This window comes from Asterias amurensis, chromosome 2 (genome assembly GCF_032118995.1).
Source record: "Asterias amurensis chromosome 2, ASM3211899v1".
In the NCBI taxonomy this organism is placed as follows: Eukaryota; Metazoa; Echinodermata; class Asteroidea; order Forcipulatida; family Asteriidae; genus Asterias; species Asterias amurensis.
In genome coordinates this window covers 16177603-16195615 of record NC_092649.1, presented here as the reverse complement: position 1 = coordinate 16195615, position 18013 = coordinate 16177603, and the positions used below count along the sequence as shown (strand labels likewise).

Sequence of the window (18013 nt, the reverse complement as noted above, 5' to 3'; positions counted from 1 at the left end):
CATGTTTGTGTTTGCACTACAGATTTGTCTGTGCATTTACTTTGTTCTGTTTAACTGCCTGTATGTCTAGTGCATATTGAATAAGTTATCAAGGAAGATTTCATCGCAGAAACCTGAGCTTATCAATAATCTAATATTGTGAACACGTGGTGTTCTTAAGTGAAGGTTTAATACTTTCCATTCTTTTCTGATCCATATAAAAAAATTATTTGTAGTAGGTAGTTTTACATGTACACTTAATTACCCTGGACTCTATTGTTAATTGTCAAAGACATGTCTTCTCACTTGCTGTATCTCAAAATTATGCATAAAATAATAAAATTGTGAAAATTTGAGCTCAATCGGTTGTCGAAGTTGCGAGATAATAATGAAAGAAGATAACACCCTTGTCACACGAAGTTGTGCGCTTTCAGATGCTTGAATTCGAGACCTCAAATTTTAAACTTGAGGTCTCGAAATCAAATTCATGGGAAAATTACTCCTTTCTCGAAAACTACATTACTTCAGAGGGAGCCGTTTCTCACAATGTTTTATACTATCAACCTCTCCCCATTACTCGTAATCAAGAAAGGTTTTATGCTAATAATTATTTTGAGTGATTACCAATAGTGTCCGCTGCCTTTAATCAAAAGCTGCTGTACATAAATGATTGATAACATATATTGCACAGTTTTGATTATTTTGTATTGTATTGTGAGCTCTAATACCTTCACTCTGTTTTTGTTCTGTTATTCAATTGTTTTCACTTCATGTTCGGAATGGTGATTGCCAGGGGTGTGTTCCACTAGCGCAAACGTTGCCAACAGTTGCGCACGTTCGCCAACAATTTCAAGTGAAACGATTTGTGTGCTGACACCGTTGGCGAACGTTGGCAACTTTAGGTGAACATACTTCTGAGGTGTTGGCGAGTGGTTTTTAAAATGGCGGACAAGCATACGGTATTATTTATTTGTCACAAACATAATTACATTGTATTTTCGGTGATTTATAATGAATATTAAGGTAACAAAGTTGATTAGTTGAAGAAATAATGGAAAAGAGGACTACATACAGCAAAAACTAAGTTAAAAAAAATACTGCGTATGGTGCGCGCCATCTTCATTTCAGGGCGCCGCCATATTGACATCGCAAAATACGCACCAATGCGAGTCGTTTGCGGAAGTGGAAGGCACCCCTGGTAGTATTAACATTATAATATGTGCAAAGCTCATGTAACATTTCTTCATAACTTCACATATGGTTAGATAGTTAAAACATAACAATTAAAAAATGACGTTTTTGTTGAGATGTCATCATGCTTCAAATAAAATTTAAAAAACCATAAATTTTATAAGCCATTTTCACAATCAATACCTCATATAAAAGGTCCTGAAATTTAACAAAAAATTAATTAACCTCACACTAACCTTGTCTTCCGTTTGAAACTGGATGTGAAAAAAACAGAATAAAATGTTCTCTGGCCTCATTTTTGAGGTCTTCATCCAATATGAATTTTTGCGCTTACCACAAGTTATTTAGGCTTGTAAGCAGTTTTCAAAAGCTAATTTAATTTTTTAATGTTACTCTAGATGTACCATATGTGAAGACGCGATGTATGTTTTTTTTTCTGACATCTGATTTGTTCCAAAAACAAGTTTATTTGTTCAGATTTTGATTTGGATTTTTCCATTCCTGATTAGCCTGATTATTTAAAATTATTTGTTTGCTTTATTGTTTGTAATATTATTTTGCTATTGTCTATTGATATGTCTGTATTCTTATCCAACAATAATGTGTAGATTTGTTTCTCTATTATCCTACAGTTCCACCATCAGCACCTCCGGCCCCGCCTCCCCCATCTACTCCCATCCAACCTCCACGGGCCCCGCCCCCGCCCCAAGCCTCTGCCAAAACCACACCTAAGCCTGCGTCCGGAGAAAGAGGTGCTCTACTCAGCTCTATCAGTGGCTTCAAGAAGGGTGGATTAAAAAAGACCGTTACCAAGGATTGCAGCGCCCCGAAGATTTGAATTCCTTGTAATTTTGAGTTCCTTGTAATGCGAGTGGCTACTATGGCTTCTTGCCAGTATTATGCCAGGAGAGCAAAGCCGCGTTCGCATTGGACTAAAAATGGTTTACCTACCGCCGCAAATTGTTAACTTACCGATATTAAGTCCAAGTGCAAACAGCTGATAACTTATCCGGGTGGTAAATGACCGTCACGGCGCTGTTAACTTAAAGGAACATTACAGAATTGGGTTTTTTTTTTACAAAAAAGTTGCTGGCAGTGTTAGCAGTTTATGTAATCCACCATATACATAAACTGACCAACCTGTAGAAGTTTGAGGTCAATTGGCCACCTAGCTGGGTCCTGAGAGAATAGTGAAAGACCGATTACACATTTTGCATTGCATCAGTGCCAAAACAAAAATGAATAAAACGCTCACTGAGCGATAAACTCAGAATGCAACATTTCAGACAGAAATATTTCAAGGGATGTGTTCTACTATCATCATCATTAGACCGTGTAAGTTTTATGTAGATCTGTGATCTTGTTCATGATTTTTGTTTCTTACCGATTCTGTAACATGCCTTAAATAGTTAGATTCGAGCTGCGGTAACTTAACAATGTTAACATAACAGGGACAAGAAGTCCAGTGTGAACGCCCCATTCCAGTAACTTAACAATATAAACACGTACTTCAATCTGCAATGCTGATGTACGAACCATAGCGAATGTTTAAGGCTGAGCTGCGTATCCACTGTGCAAGCAGCACGCGGAGCCTACCGAGGTTTGACAAAGGCTCAAAGCGACCTCGTGACCTAATATTTTGCCAATCTACGCAGGAAAATTAACAAATTAATCCAAGTGCGAACAGCTGTTAACTTATACCGGCCCTGTAAGTTAACTTACTGGATGGGTCGTTAGAATACCAGACCCAAAAGTCCAATGGGAGGGCAGCTTAAGGTGATTATACGGGCAACCTGTAGGCAGTTGATTATTCTCAGTTGCACGGTAATGTGAGGATAGTAGTATATAATCCTAATTTTTATATTAAACTTTTTAGAATGTTACCAAATATGACACAAAAAAGTATTCAAAGTGAAGCCCAGATTATTCTGAGAATGATTGGATTGTGGTCCAGTTTTCGACCGTTGTGTGTGTGTTGGGGGATGTTTTCATTACACTATGCAGTAAACTTATACATGTACATTTCATTTTGTATTGCTAAAACTTTGTGTTTTATGTTTCGAGACAAATAACTGGACATGCTATTGTTAGTTAATGATTTTCTATTGTACGGCGAATACATGTAAATAAGTCAATTAACCGATGCATCGCGATGACAAACAAAATGAAATCTTCGCAAAAGATACTTCATGAGAGTGCCAAAAATGTTCAGCCTGTTAGTATTAAAATGGCCCTCATTTAACATTCCAGCCAGGATACACCTGTCCTTTTACTGTGATTAAAATATAGTATGTATTTGCTTTTGTTGTCTCTTGCCCATCTCTGGGGAATTTTGTCTTGTGTTTTGTTTTGTACTGTTATGGCAAATCAAATAATAATATTAATAATAATAATAATAATATTAATAATACAGTGTTAGAAATGACATCGATCTATATATTCACCTTTAATTGATGCTATGATTTCCAATGACTTCATGTACATAACAAACAAAAATTATTTAGAGAAATTTATTTTTAAAAAGTCTTCAGGCTGAAGAAAAAAAAGTATGTTGTGCTAAGTCACTTCATTTATAGAGGTAACTCTGTGCCTTAATAATTTGCATAACAGTCACAATCGTGTACAAAGAAGGTATATATTGTGATTAGGATTATTTCAATTGATATGACAACTGAAATGATCCGATAATTATGGATGTATTTCATTTAAAAACTTAAATGGAAACACATCCTCGTACAAAAGTCCCAACAAGTTGTTGAAGGAGACATTGACTAAATTTATAATTTGTAACTGCTTTGTTTGTTTTCAAAACCCTGCCTATAAGAGTATGTTTTAAAACCCTTTAAAACTTGTTGTGGCAGTTCTACTCTGTCCCTTTTATGTGACCGTATATCCCCCAAAATATCATAGCAAAGTAAACTTGATTTCTGACTGCCTGTCCCAGTATAATTGTTTAACTCTTGAGTTAACTCTAGTCCAATTGGGGAAATTGTTTTCTGCTCACTTAAGGAGCAGTTTGTAAACATTCACTCTACTTAGTTTACTGTACATGTGCAAATCATGCTGACTTCACAACCAGCCAAAGAGATTGAAGAGAGTTTTTTATAGTAAAATTGAAATTAAAAAATATATGCATAAATAAAAAACAGCACATTCTAGTGATAGTTGTATTGGAGCTAATATAGCAATGGGTCGTACAAAGATATTGGGCTCATATACTTAATGCCAGAAAAAAAGTCATGTTAATTCCGTGACAAACAAAAACTATATTTGAAACAATTTTTCACTTTAAATATATATTTTTTAAATCAAGAGAAAAGCGTTTTCAATTAGAAAATTTAACAAGAGATTTCTGCTCACATTCAGGTTTTATGCTAATTTTTGTCTACATTTATTGTTCTTTCTGTTTCATTAGCAATTTCACATACACTTTTCGAACCTAGGACCGATTCAGTATGTACACTACTCTTGAGTTGCAAAGGTTGTGGGTTCGAATCCCACCCGAGTTATAGGCCTATTATTTTTTTCACAGAACTCGGGGAAAGTACCAAGTACACGTATACAGTGCTCTAGAGTTGCAAAGGTCGTGGGTTTGAATCCCATCTGAGTGAAATGCCTGTTATTTTTTTCAAAATAATGATAATAATAATACAAATTTATACATCGCTTAGTACTACGTTTCTAAGCCCATAGAACTCTGGAAAGCACCAAGTGTAGTGCTGTAAAGTTGCAAAGGTCGTGGGTACGAATCCCACCAGAGTAATATGCCTGTTGTTGTTTTCACAGATCTCGGGAAAGTACCGACTACATGTATACAATGCTCTAGAGTTGCAAAGGTCGTGGGTTCGAATCCAACCAGAGTAATATGCCTGTTGTTGTTTTCACAGATCTCAGGAAAGTACCGACTACATGTATACAATGCTCTAGAGTTGCAAAGGTCCTGGGTTCGAATCCCACCAGAGTAATATGCCTGTTGTTGTTTTCACAGATCTCAGGAAAGTACCGACTACATGTATACAATGCTCTAGAGTTGCAAAGGTCGTGGGTTCGAATCCCACCAGAGTAATATGCCTGTTGTTGTTTTCACAGATCTCAGGAAAGTACCGACTACATGTATACAATGCTCTAGAGTTGCAAAGGTCCTGGGTTCGAATCCCACCAGAGTAATATGCCTGTTGTTGTTTTCACAGATCTCAGGAAAGTACCGACTACATGTATACAATGCTCTAGAGTTGCAAAGGTCGTGGGTTCGAATCCAACCAGAGTAATATGCCTGTTGTTGTTTTCACAGATCTCAGGAAAGTACCGACTATATGTATACAGTGCTCTAGAGTTGCAAAGGTCGTGGGTTCGAATGCAACCAGAGTAATATGCCTGTTGTTGTTTTCACAGATCTCAGGAAAGTACCGACTACATGTATACAATGCTCTAGAGTTGCAAAGGTCATGGGTTCGAATCCAACCTGTACAATGCTTACTCACATCGGTGTAGGGGTAAAACCAAAATTTATATATGTGTACACTGTCGGGGAAATTTTTATTGCATAATGTTAAAGTTTGGGTTATTAAAGACAGTGGACACTATTGGTAATTGTCAAAGACTAGCCTTCACACTTGGTGTATCTTAACATATGCATAAAATAACAAACCTGTGGAAATTTGAGCTCAATCGGTCATCGAAGTTGGGAGATAATAATGAAAGAAAAAAACACCCTTGTCACACAAAGTTGTGTGTGTTTAGATGGTTGATTTCGAGACCTCAAGTTCTAAATCTGAGGTCTCAAAATCAAATTCGTGGAAAATTACTCTTTTCTCGAAAACTATGTCACTTCAGAGGGAGCCGTTTCTCACAATGTTTTATACCATCAACCTCTCCCCATTACTCGTCACAAAGAAAGGTTTTATGCCAACAATTATTTTGAGTAATTACCAATAGTGTCCGCCTTTAAAAATGTACTTACCTGACTTGGAGATTTTGTCTTTGAAGTTTAGATTGAAAAGTAGATTTGCAATGTTCTTCTGTCTTGTTCAGTGCTCAAGCTTTAAACTGTAATCTTTAATGGCTGTTCCCTTTTCCCCCTTATCTCTTTTCAAATTGTTATTGTTTTGAATGTTTGAATGTTTTTTTAAGGGGGTATGGCAAAACTGCCATATCCATAGTTTGAACCACTGTCACAAATAGCCATTGGAAACCTGTTAAAAACACATGGTCATACTGTATGTTACTTAATTTGCACATTACATAAACCAAAAATGAATCATACTCCTAAGTATTTTAAGTAGGATTTGAAACTTTGCATGGTGGAGTACGATATGGTAAAGGTTTGCGGTAACACCCTGTAATGATAATCTCTAATTGAGTTGGGGTGGTTCTGAAAAGAACCATTGGTTTCAACTCACGGTTCTGATCACTGTACTGATCGTCTTATCTATTCATACTACTGAAAATATTTCAGGTTTATTTAATGCAATATATGGACCATGTGAACTTTGTTTACAATAAGTGCGACCTTGTACTTTCTTTGGGTATTCTGGCAGGCAAGATAATGCACTGGTCATATGGGAAAGTTGACATATCGCGTCATAATTTCCACATAAATCCAAAGTTATGAAAGTAAAAGCTGGACAAGTTTTGAGATGTGCCCCCTTTCATCATATCAAAAGTTGGTAAGAGATGGACAGTGCATTCTCCATAAAATATAAGATTTTATGTTTTCTTCCAATATGCTGTGTACAAATCGTGCCTGCAGGAAGTCCAGGCTCTGTGGCTCTTCTGTTAACATGTGATGTCACAGGTCACATCGTCTATAGGTTGTCATCATTTGGAGTCTTAGGAAATTGGCTAAGAAATTTTGAAATGAGTGGGACATTTGCATTTTATTTGGTTTAAACTTGTATGATGTATAGTTTGTCATTGTTTTAATTCATTTGATATTCAGTTGTAGTTATATAGTACCTTTCTAAAATTACATCTCCAGTCACAATTATTGAAGACTAAAAAAAAAAATTAATCAGATTTAAGCAATATCATATATGTATAGACATACAAATTTATTGAATAAAACTACAGATATCCTTTATACCATTGAATTAATGTCTCTCTGAGTTTTTTTTGTTTGTTTTTGTTTAGGAAAGGTTAAAACATACAATTATTCTTTATAATGCATCTTTAGGTTTTCTCAGCCAGTCTCGGCAAAACAAATAGGCGGCCACTCTTGCGCGTTCACTACGGATTTGCTTTGCGATGTCAGTCGTTTTCGTGCGGATGGTGAGGAGCACTATGAAATGGAAATTGCACAGTAAGCACAAAATCGGCTGTTAAACAACTCTATAAAATTGGGACGTTGACATTCGCCATTCGTTAGCCATACTCGTGTTGGGCACTAGCTTATGCGGGCGCTATTAACATGTAGTGGTACTGCAGTCGATGCATACCGTTCTCCGTTATAGTACGGGCATGGCTGCACAACCATTGAGCGTCGCGTGCAATTTGACCCTTGACCATGCAATTTGACTCTTACAGGGCTCAAATTTTACACACGACCAGTGGCGTGAGGCCAGTGATTTCCATGTTAGGCCAGTAAACTCACGACAGGACATGTTCGGTGGTCTTTGTTTTATTTTTTCAATTCAACATCTTTGTAAAAAAAATAAAATTATGTTCACATGTTGATACCGAGTCTCACAAACATCTTTCAATTTTGCAGAGTATCACCCATAAAACAGAAGAGATGAATCTTATCTTAGTCTTTTGTTGAAATGAAACAGCTGATGATAAAACCGTGTTCTTATTTTGATTGAAGTGTCTTCTCATTTTGATTCAAGTGTCTTCTCATTTTGATTCCAAGTGTCTTCCCATTTTGATTCTAGTCTCTTCTCATTTTGATTCAAGTGTCTTCTCATTTTGATTCTAGTCTCTTCTCATTTTGATTCTAGTCTCTTCTCATTTTGATTGAAGTGTCTTCTCATTTTGATTGAAGTGTCTTCTCATTTTGATTCTAGTCTCTTCTCATTTTGATTCTAGTCTCTTCTCATTTTGATTCAAGTGTCTTCTCATTTTGATTCAAGTGTCTTCTCATTTTGATTCAAGTCTCTTCTCATTTTGATTCTAGTCTCTTCTCATTTTGATTCAAGTGTCTTCTCATTTTGATTCAAGTGTCTTCTCATTTTGATTCAAGTGTCTTCTCATTTTGATTCTAGTCTCTTCTCATTTTGATTCTAGTCTAGTCTTATTTTGATTCTAGTCTTTTTTCGTTTTTATTCTAGTCTCTTCTCATTTTGATTCAAGTGTCTTCTCATTTTGATTCAAGTCTCTTCTCATTTTGATTCTAGTCTCTTCTCATTTTGATTCTAGTCTCTTCTCATTTTGATTCTAGTCTCTTCTCATTTTGATTCTAGTATCTTCTCATTTTGATTCAAGTCTCTTCTCATTTTGATTCTAGTCTCTTCTCATTTTGATTCTAGTCTCTTCTCATTTTGATTCTAGTCTCTTCTCATTTTGATTCTAGTCTCTTCTCATTTTGATTCTAGTCTCTTCTCATTTTGATTCTAGTCTCTTCTCATTTTGATTCAAGTCTCTTCTCATTTTGATTCTAGTCTCTTCTCATTTTGATTCAAGTCTCTTCTCATTTTGATTCTAGTCTCTTCTCATTTTGATTCTAGTCTCTTCTCATTTTGATTCTAGTCTCTTCTCATTTTGATTCTAGTCTCTTCTCATTTTGATTCTAGTCTCTTCTCATTTTGATTCTAGTCTCTTCTCATTTTGATTCTAGTCTCTTCTCATTTTGATTCTAGTCTCTTCTCATCTTGATTCTAGTCTTGTAAATAAATTCCCAGTCCAGTAAAGATTCCCTGCGGTCTTGTGGATTTTCCCCAAGAATTTGAGCCATGCCTTGAAGGCACTGGACACTGTTGGTAATTACTCAAAATAATTATCATAAGAATTTACTTGGTACAAGCAACGGAGAGCTGTTGATAGTATAAAACATTGTGAGAAACGGCTCCCTCTGAAGTAACATAGTCTTTGAGAAAAAAAGTAATGTCTCAAAGAGATATTTGATTTGATTTCAAAAAGAGTGTTTTTTCTTCCATTATTATCTCGCAACTTCGACGATCAATTGAGTTCAAATTTTCACAGGTTTGTTATTTTGTGCGTATGTTGACTTAAACCAAGTGAAAAGACTGGCCTTTGACAATTACCAAATGTGCCCAGTGTCTTTAAACCTCAGTGCCACTCTTATAATAATTATTCTCTCATTTGACCCCTATATAAAGTACAGTCAGGATCCAGTATTTTAAATCCAAAGTATAATTTATTGCAATTTACTTGATAAATAAAAGTCATAACACATGGCCAGTCTATACTTTGCAATTAAAAAAAAAGAGGGGGGAAAGCGCTGACCACCTACAATGGGTAAACACACATCCACATCTCAATTTTAAACAAATCTCATCCTCTCAAACTCACATCAGGTTTAGTTTTTCCCCAAAATTTAGATTGACACAAAAATGTGTTTCTGTTTTACTTCAAAGAAAGATACAGAATTGGTAACAAGCTGTAAAACAATCAAATGGTTTGATTTATAAGCTTAAATCATGCCGAGTAAAAACAAATTGACACAAAGTTTTAAATTACAATCATCTGAAGAACCAACAAATCAAGCCCAATATGCACATAGCATGGATAATCTTTGGTTTACAAAAACAAGGTTGTCGATTTTGAAGTGCAGTTTCCCAGGTTGGTTTGATTGAGTGTGCTTATATCAGGTGAAATTTGCTCTTCCAAAACCCAAAATAAATGTAATATATCTCAGGGAATGATTTCGTCTAGCAGTTTTGACTGAACTTTAATGTGCACACTGAATGCTAATAATTGAGTAGCAACTCCTGATTTTTGAGTAGCAATTGAGACATTTTTTTGTAGCATTTTGTTCTTCTATACAAGGGAAATCGTTCACTGCATCTTTCAGGTAGCTGAATGTGGATACATTATAGAGCAGTATGTTTGTAAATTTACCCTGTGGGTCTTGACTTGCATCTAATACACTAAAACCAGCAATTACTATTTTAATAAATGTTAAATTTGCAAATTCAACATCTATTAAAATAGTTCCGGAACCACTGCTACAACATAGCAGATGTGAACTGCATCTAGTTACCGGGCAATCTCGGTGGCCTAGTTGGTAAGACACTGCTCTAGAGTTGCAAGGGTCTTGGGTTTGAATCCCCAAAATATGTCTGTGATTATTTTCACAGGACATGGGGGGGGGGAACTACTGAGTATACAGTGCTAACAGTACACACATCGGTGTTTGGGTAAAAACGAAATTTGGGGTCAGCTACCACTACATTTCATATCCTTGTTTGATGAAAACAAAACAAGAATTCAAAGCAACATGCCTTGATATTGTTTCAAACCACACTGCTGTACATCTGTGTACTTAAACCAGGGCCCAACTTCATAAAGCTAATTAAGCAACATTTAGCAGTACACCAGTCATAAATTGTACATGTGACATGATATTTTGGCTGGTAACTTTACTCTGGTTAGCTTAATTTTGTTTTGCTTAGCTTACTTTTGTGCTTAAGCAGCTCTTTTAAGTTGGGCTCTGGTGTCAATCAGTCAAGTATTAACTCTTTGTGTTGCCCTCTAGTGGGTGTTACCAAATCAGTTGGTATAATAGCTGTTGTGTTTTAAGCCATCAGTTTGATGCAGGGACAATACATGTTACTTTCGATGGAGAACCACAATGTTACATACTTTAAAGGAAACCATTACATGACTGAATATCTCATTTGGCCTGGTAGGGTTTTTCAGGGCTCTTGGTGTTGATTTTAATCATTTCAATGTCGTACAAACACGTTACACTTCATACTGTAGGATTTAGTCACAGCCTAACATTCCCTCTTAAGCATTGTTATGGAGTGCATGTAAAAGAACCCAGTGCACTTATCGAAAAGAGAAGGGGTTCGCCCCGGTGTTCCTGGTTGTGGCTTAATGCGTCGTAGCACCTTGTAAATCCTTATAAGTGCTACATAATTGGGTCTCCGAATCCACCACTGCAATAACCTATCTTTCTGAAAGTTTGTATATACTCAGCGCCTTGAGTACCTTGTTTGGTAGATACGTGCGCTATATAAGACTTCGATATTGTTATTATTATTAAAACAAAATTCAAATAATGACTATTTGCAATGTACATGTCTCAATGTTGCATGGACTGTTTGTTTTCAATCATAAGTAATCTTTTGACAGTATCTACAATGGTTTTAGCTGTGGGAAGACTAGCCTGTTCTAATGAAGCAGCATATGGCATGGGGATATCTGCTCCAGTTACACGTACAGCTGGTGCATCAAGATAGTCAAATGCTTCACCTGTTACAAAACAAAAAGCAGGAAATTATAAAGAGGAATGAAATCTTTCACTCAATTTATGTAGTAAATTAGATGGGATGCCTTTAGTCTCTAATTGGGTACAAATGAAGTTTGACATCTACCCTAAAATAACTTTGCAGAAGGTTTTGATGCCATATTGTCAGCTTTTGGGGAAAACCCGATTGTAAAAAGGTTTCAGTACCAACTTACTTCCCGTATTGTATAATTAGGGACATTCTATTAGCTTCAAAGGGTGGCCCAGATTGCAACACAAGGACCAATCAAAAGGCTTTGGGATCCAGCTTTTTGTAGCTCAAATTAAAGTTGTCCATTATGTCTCAGGTTACGGTTCATTTTATCTGGCCTAACTCTCATGATTGACAATTTTGAAACTATTCAAATCGTATAAATGTACACAATCTAATGTGATCAGTGAAGTGTAAATGGCAACAATCTACCAGCCTTTGTTTCCATTAATGTGCTGTCTACACTGCAATACAAAGCCTGTTTTTCAGACTGTAGCGCTGGCCCTAGTTTTCCGTTTTTGTTCATGACCCACTAACATGCCTGCAATGGCCACAATCTACCACAATAACAAAGGATTGTCCGCAGATATAATGTTAACATGATCAAACATACAAAGACTTACAAGACTATGGATAACATCAAACACCTTTTACATGTATGAGGCCTGGAGTTTCATTTTTGAACATGTTCATAAGGGCAGGGCCATTTTTCATTTTGCAAAGTTGGTAAATCTTGAAGTCAATGAGAAACTTTTGTAGGGCACCAAGGCATTAGACCAGGGGCAAAGGAGGCCGTGGTCTGTGTGTTAGGCCATGTCCGAATTGGTGGCTACGGCTGCGGTTACGACCGTTGCCAGGGGTCTTGCTTAGGGCGTCCTATACTTCAATGCATGATAACGCGGCGATCCAGCCATAGCCAGAGCCGTAGCGGCCAATTCAGATATGGCCTTATTACATGACTGTTTCATTGCCTATAGACTATTCTTTGCACGGTTTCATGTAGATATGAAATGACATCAACAAAATGACAAAATCTCAAACTTACTCTCCATCATTCTTGCAAGAATTTCTGCACCAACTCCAAACTGAGGCCAGCCACCCTCAACTGATACGAGGTGGTTGGTTTTCTTGACTGAGTTTACTATAGCGTCTTGATCCAAGGGTCTGATGCTACGCATATTGATTACCTATAAATAGAAGTAAGGTACACAACTGGTGTTAAGTTTTGTTGTTGTCTAGCTCAACTTCACCACAAAATAACAGCAGAGCCGTTGATACCCTCAGCCATTTTACATCGTTGCTAACCAACCCAAACCATGTCTCTATACCTGTGCATTGTAACCCTTGACATTTGACATGTGAAATGTAACTCATCTTCTTTGACCTTTCCCCCAAGAAGTACTCAAAAGTTTCCTTTCCCCAAGAGAAAACCCTGACTCCATTTAGATCTTTGACATTTTATCCCCAACCTATCCTAACTTTCCTTTACCCAGGGGTACCCCCCCCAACACACAATTACAGTGCAAGTCAAAATTCAGACATTTTGAATACATTCCTTGTTCCAACAACAACATAAAAACAATTTCTGTTTTTGTGGCTCCAAGAGAGTATGATATTAAAATAAAATTTATTTGTTCAAACATAAAGGTAGTCTCGACAAGTATATTTTCAGCTGATCCATTATTGATCAATAACAAACTTTTGTACTGAGCATACAGTGCTAATTCACACATGCGTGTTAATGGGTAAAATCAAAATTAATATTATTTTTCCCCAATGCAAATTTCCATGTATTAAATCGTTGCAGTACCCGCTGCTAAAATATAGAATTCGAACGACCTCTAGCTGCCAGGCAATCTCGTTGGTGTAGTTGGTAAGACACTGCTCTAAAATTTCAAAGGTTGTGTGTTCGAATCCTACCCAAATAATATGCCTGGCATTTTCTTCAAAGAGCTCGACAAGTTTCGGTATACAGTGCGTAACCCACATCAGTGTTTACTTGATGGGTAAACCAAAATGGATTCCCGATGCAAATTCCCATCTTTTAAAACGTAGGGGTGGTACGCGCTTACCTCAGCAGATATTCCGTCTGTTTGAAGCTGCTTAGCGGCTTCCAGGCAGCGCTGTACACTTATGCTATGAGCCACCAATGTCACGTCCGTACCTTCCTGCTCTATCTTAGCCTTGCCAATAGGTATAACAAAGTCATCTCTCATTGCCTCCTCGGACATGTCAAAGGCTGTGCCGTAAAGCAGCTCATTCTCCAGAACCACAACTGTAGGCGAAGAATTTCAGTTGGATGTTATGAAAGCTAAAAGTGAGCGTGTGTTTTACATCTTGTGTTCTGTGGATATTGATTGAGGTAACACCATGTGTGTATCTACTTGCCAGGTAGATCATGTTCTTTTGAGAACTTGTCTTGCTTTGTAAAGTGAGCATGTTTTTGTTTTTACATCTCATCTTGGTTGTGTGTTGACTGAACACAAACAGCTTTGAAAGATGTTGCGCCAGTTCATTCTAGCGCCCTCTTGTGGTCGCTTACACTTAACATCCTGTTTTGGATTACTGGGCATGTCTACTATTGATAACCGAGGACATTAACAAAAGGGATCCGGGAAAAAAGTCACAACGAGGACACAGTCCTCGGTAGATTTTGTGTACAAAACCAATGGGGATGTCTCAAAAATAAACCATATCCAAACAATGGGAGAACGAAGAGAAGTCCACGGTCTGCACCATAAACATGCCTGTGTGCGTTTGCTAGTGTTTATACTCGCTCAACTGTTCTCTCACATCCTGTGTGGGGAGTAAGTAAAACATTTAGTTTAATAGTATGGGTGGGTTGATCTAAATGTATGACTCTGTAATCATGAATGTCCTTGATCGTCTGTATGACCTAAAAAGGTTGGACATCCCTGAAGGATTTGATATTGCTAGTTAGAATGTGCCTTTACTGGCATTCAGAGCTAGCTGCTTCATTGCACAAAATGGGGAGGTATTGCTCTCTGCTCTACCAGCCAGTGTTCTGATGGATGATACCCAAGCCTACATTCATATGGACTGTAAAGGGGGCAACCCTGGAAAAATAGTCGACTTGTAGCCCACACCTTGAAGTGGCCTACTGCCCTTGTGTGTCTGGCGACTTGCATAGAAAGAACCTAAAACAAACAATATGAAAATTTACCTGGGTTATCCTCCCTGATAGCAGCTTTCAATAGACCCTTGGCATCTTCTGCAGAGTATGGACTAACTACTTTTAGACCAGGGCAATGACCATACCAGGCTGCAAAGCACTGAGAATGCTGGGCACCAACGCCTGATGCAGCACCATTGGGACCACGGAATACTATGGGAACGGGTACCTAGGTAACCATAATAATAACAACAACTCAACAATGATTCTTATACTGTGTGCATTTTTCGTTAACACACATTATTGTAGCCACTTAGTTATATACAAGAGCAAACCAACTTTCCAAAAATGTCAAGGTGCTAACATAATTGGGTCTCAGAATAAATAATTTCAACGACCTATACGAATATAGGCACTGCATGGTGAGGTATCAATATACATTTGGTTTGCGGTAACACCATGTGTGTACCTACTTGCCAGGTATAGTTTGTTCTTTAGAGAACTGTCTTTCTATATTCTACTACCGCGGAGTAGATTTATCAGATTGTTCCGGAGACTTCTCAGTTCTGAAAAGAACTGTCCTGCTTTTTAACTACTACCTGGGCAGAAGGTATAGAAAACCGGCTGGGACTACTACTTTAGCTTATAGGATCGTTATTAACTGCACTACCGCAGAGTGAGTTCTCAAATTGGTCTCAACGTTTCGACTAGCTTGCTCTAGACCTATCATCAGACCTATCTTTCTGCAAAAATGTATTAAACAAAGCGTCTTGAGAACCTTATTGGTAGATACATCTGCTATATAAGACTCTGATGTTATTATATAATTGTAATACTAACCTGTCCAGCAGACATGTAATGTGTCTTGGCTGCAGAGTTGATGACCTGATCAATAGCCTGCATGGCAAAGTTGAAGGTCATGAATTCACAAACGGGTCTGAGGCCAGCCTACAGGACAAGAAACAAATAAATCAAATAGCTTTTTAATACCAAAATCCACTTTGGCTATACTTCTTCTTTATGTTCTAGCCTAGTCCATTCAACTGCAGGAGAAAAGCCTCTCCACAAATTCTCCATTTCACTCTATCCTGAGCTGCCTGTTGCCAAGCAATGCCCCTATTTGTTTTAGTTTTATTAGACTTTACACTGGCATAAAAATACTTATACAAAACGATAAAAAACTGACTCCCGCTTGTAAAGCGTCTAAAATCATTTATAATTTCTCACAGGCCTGAGTTCACGGAGTGTCCTTGAAATGCTCCAGTAGAAATTTGCCTTTACCAAGAAGAAAATGCCTTGGTGCCTTTGCACTTTTGAAATCGTAGCACACAGGCCTAGTACTCACCATAGCAGAGCCAACAGCTATGCCTGCAAATCCCATCTCGGTGATTGGCGTATCACGAATTCTCTTTTCCCCGTACTTCTCATACAGCCCTCGTGTGACTTTGTACGCACCATCGTAGAGTGCTACTTCCTCTCCCAGAACATACACCTTCTCATCTCGAGCTAGTTCTTCATCGAGTGCAGTGTTAAGAGCATCTCGCACAGTCATCTTAATAATCACAGATATAAATATACACAAAGACTGATTATCTCCAAATAATCAATGATAGAAATCTGTAACGTTTGAAGCTTTGCATGGTGTTGATAAATAACAAGGAGCTAACTGTTTAATGGAGCAGTCCAAAGTGATTGTTCACCGATCAAGGCCCAATTTCATGGCTCTGCTTACCCCCAAATTCTGTACTCACGATCACCATTCTCGCCTAATTGCAAGCGCTGAATTTCTGCGCTAGCCGTGTAAGCGTAGAGTGCCCAGTAACATTGAGTTTGCATGCGCACAGGCCAAAGTTACCTGCCAACCCGTGAAATACGCTTGACGTACTTATGCTCCAATTCTTTGCTTATGGTAAGCAGAGCAATGGAATTTGGCCCTGGTTAAAGGAGCAGTCCAAATCTACAAAATGTGATTGTCCAACGATAACCTCCTCTAATTGCTAACCTTACCTGTTGGGTAGCTGCTGGAGATGAAGTTGTGATCCCTCGAGACACAATGGTCACATTCAACGCCTGAAATCAACAAAATAAAAAACCATTCCATTGGACTATATTAACTTTTGAGAGCATTCCTTTTAAAAACAGCTGTGTTATTCTAAAAAATTAAAGATGCTTTTCAGTCTTGGATCTGGTAAATGGTGACTTAATAGCAAAGCAACACACCATGGATAAACATGTAACTATAGGTCAACTTTTAACTTGTATTGTACTTCTGTACTCTGTAGACCTTGTCTGGGAATATTGAGAGGGTGACCTCAACTTACTCCTACTAGAACTATGAAGTTTGTTCCGCTGAACTTGGAGAGGATAGCGAAACAAACCTAGTTCTAGAAGTAAGCTCAACTACGTCGGTCGGAAGGGAGGGGGAGTTGAGTACGAGTATAATTAGGCCTACTTCTAGAAACCATAAGGCTGTCACAGGGGAGCCTTAAAGTTTCTAGAAGTAGATTAGGCCTACGTAGGCCTAATCCATAGTCAACTCATACTCAACTCAATCCTAAAAAATCAGGAAAATTATGACAAGCTTGTACTTCAACTTTGTAGTATTTAAATGTTTTAAATCCAATAAAGGCCTACCATTCCATAGTCTACAATAATAGTGAACTGAAGCTATAGTTTTTAATTATAATAAACTGCCCAACCAAATTATCAATTTAATTTAATGAATTTGGACAAGCTTGTTTTGTCCCATTTTTCATTGTCTATGAACACTTCTAATTCTTTTGAGCACCTAAAAATTAAATTGGTAACAAGGTTAATAATCATAGCAAGTGATCATTGGAAAGACATCTGCAGCCGCAGGAGGAACTGCTGTGAAAAGTGTAAATTACATGACTGAAAGTGCTGCTGATGTTTGTTGATTGGCTAGTAGTTGAGTTGAGTTGAGTGACTGTGTCAAAATAACTCAACTTGCAAAAACAACACAATCAATAATCATGACAACGTTTACCGTCACCTAGTTCTACTTTATATTGATTTTAGAAACTCGTTATTAAGTCATCATTTGTTGTGTATCATCTGATCATGGAGGTAGAATTCTACCTCCATGATCTGATTGACCATCCGATTCCATTATATCATACCTTTTTCAGAGATCTCAGACATCTTAAGGCAGCCATTATGTACGATTTCGTTCAGTAACTAAACACACACAAACGAGTCCTTCCGAAACCACGGCCTACGCTCGGGCTTGAGTGGCTTACGCTTCGTCAGTTATTTGGAAACTATGCGCTTTTTGTACGGATGGCTTCCT

The 18013-nt window shown here is 37.5% G+C and overlaps 2 protein-coding genes across 5 annotated transcripts in view; one reads left to right on the top strand and one right to left on the bottom strand.

The window, feature by feature from the left end:
- Positions 1-7174, top strand: part of LOC139952159 (PX domain-containing protein kinase-like protein) — a 31713-nt gene extending 24539 nt beyond the window's left edge. For 2 of the 4 annotated variants that reach the window (XM_071951163.1, XM_071951153.1), the window contains one exon: positions 1803-7174. In XM_071951163.1, coding sequence (XP_071807264.1) covers positions 1803-2008 — 206 coding nt within the window. In that variant the 3' untranslated portion in view covers positions 2009-7174. The remainder of the gene's footprint in view (positions 1-1802) is intronic. The other 2 variants (XM_071951172.1, XM_071951183.1) reach the window with 2 other exon arrangements.
- Positions 7175-9475: 2301 nt separating this feature from the next.
- Positions 9476-18003, bottom strand: LOC139933826 (pyruvate dehydrogenase E1 component subunit beta, mitochondrial-like). Its single transcript, XM_071928040.1, has 8 exons — positions 17844-18003; positions 16711-16773; positions 16049-16255; positions 15544-15651; positions 14755-14932; positions 13643-13845; positions 12616-12757; positions 9476-11544 (listed from the first exon to the last, which is right to left on the bottom strand). Exons 1-8 carry the CDS (start codon positions 17877-17879, stop codon positions 11375-11377), a joined length of 1107 nt encoding a protein of 368 aa, XP_071784141.1. The 5' UTR covers positions 17880-18003; the 3' UTR covers positions 9476-11374.
- Positions 18004-18013: the final 10 nt, after the last annotated feature.

Excerpts from the sequence above, each read along its gene's own strand:
- LOC139933826 (XM_071928040.1), bottom strand. The coding sequence starts at position 17,879 with ATGGCTGCCTTAAGATGTCTGAGATCTCTGAAAAAG. Across the intron at positions 16,256-16,710 it reads CTCCAGCAGCTACCCAACAG|ATGACTGTGCGAGATGCTCT; the intron begins GTAAGGTTAGCA and ends GTGATTATTAAG. Across the intron at positions 12,758-13,642 it reads CAGACGGAATATCTGCTGAG|GTAATCAATATGCGTAGCAT; the intron begins GTAAGCGCGTAC and ends TTCTATTTATAG.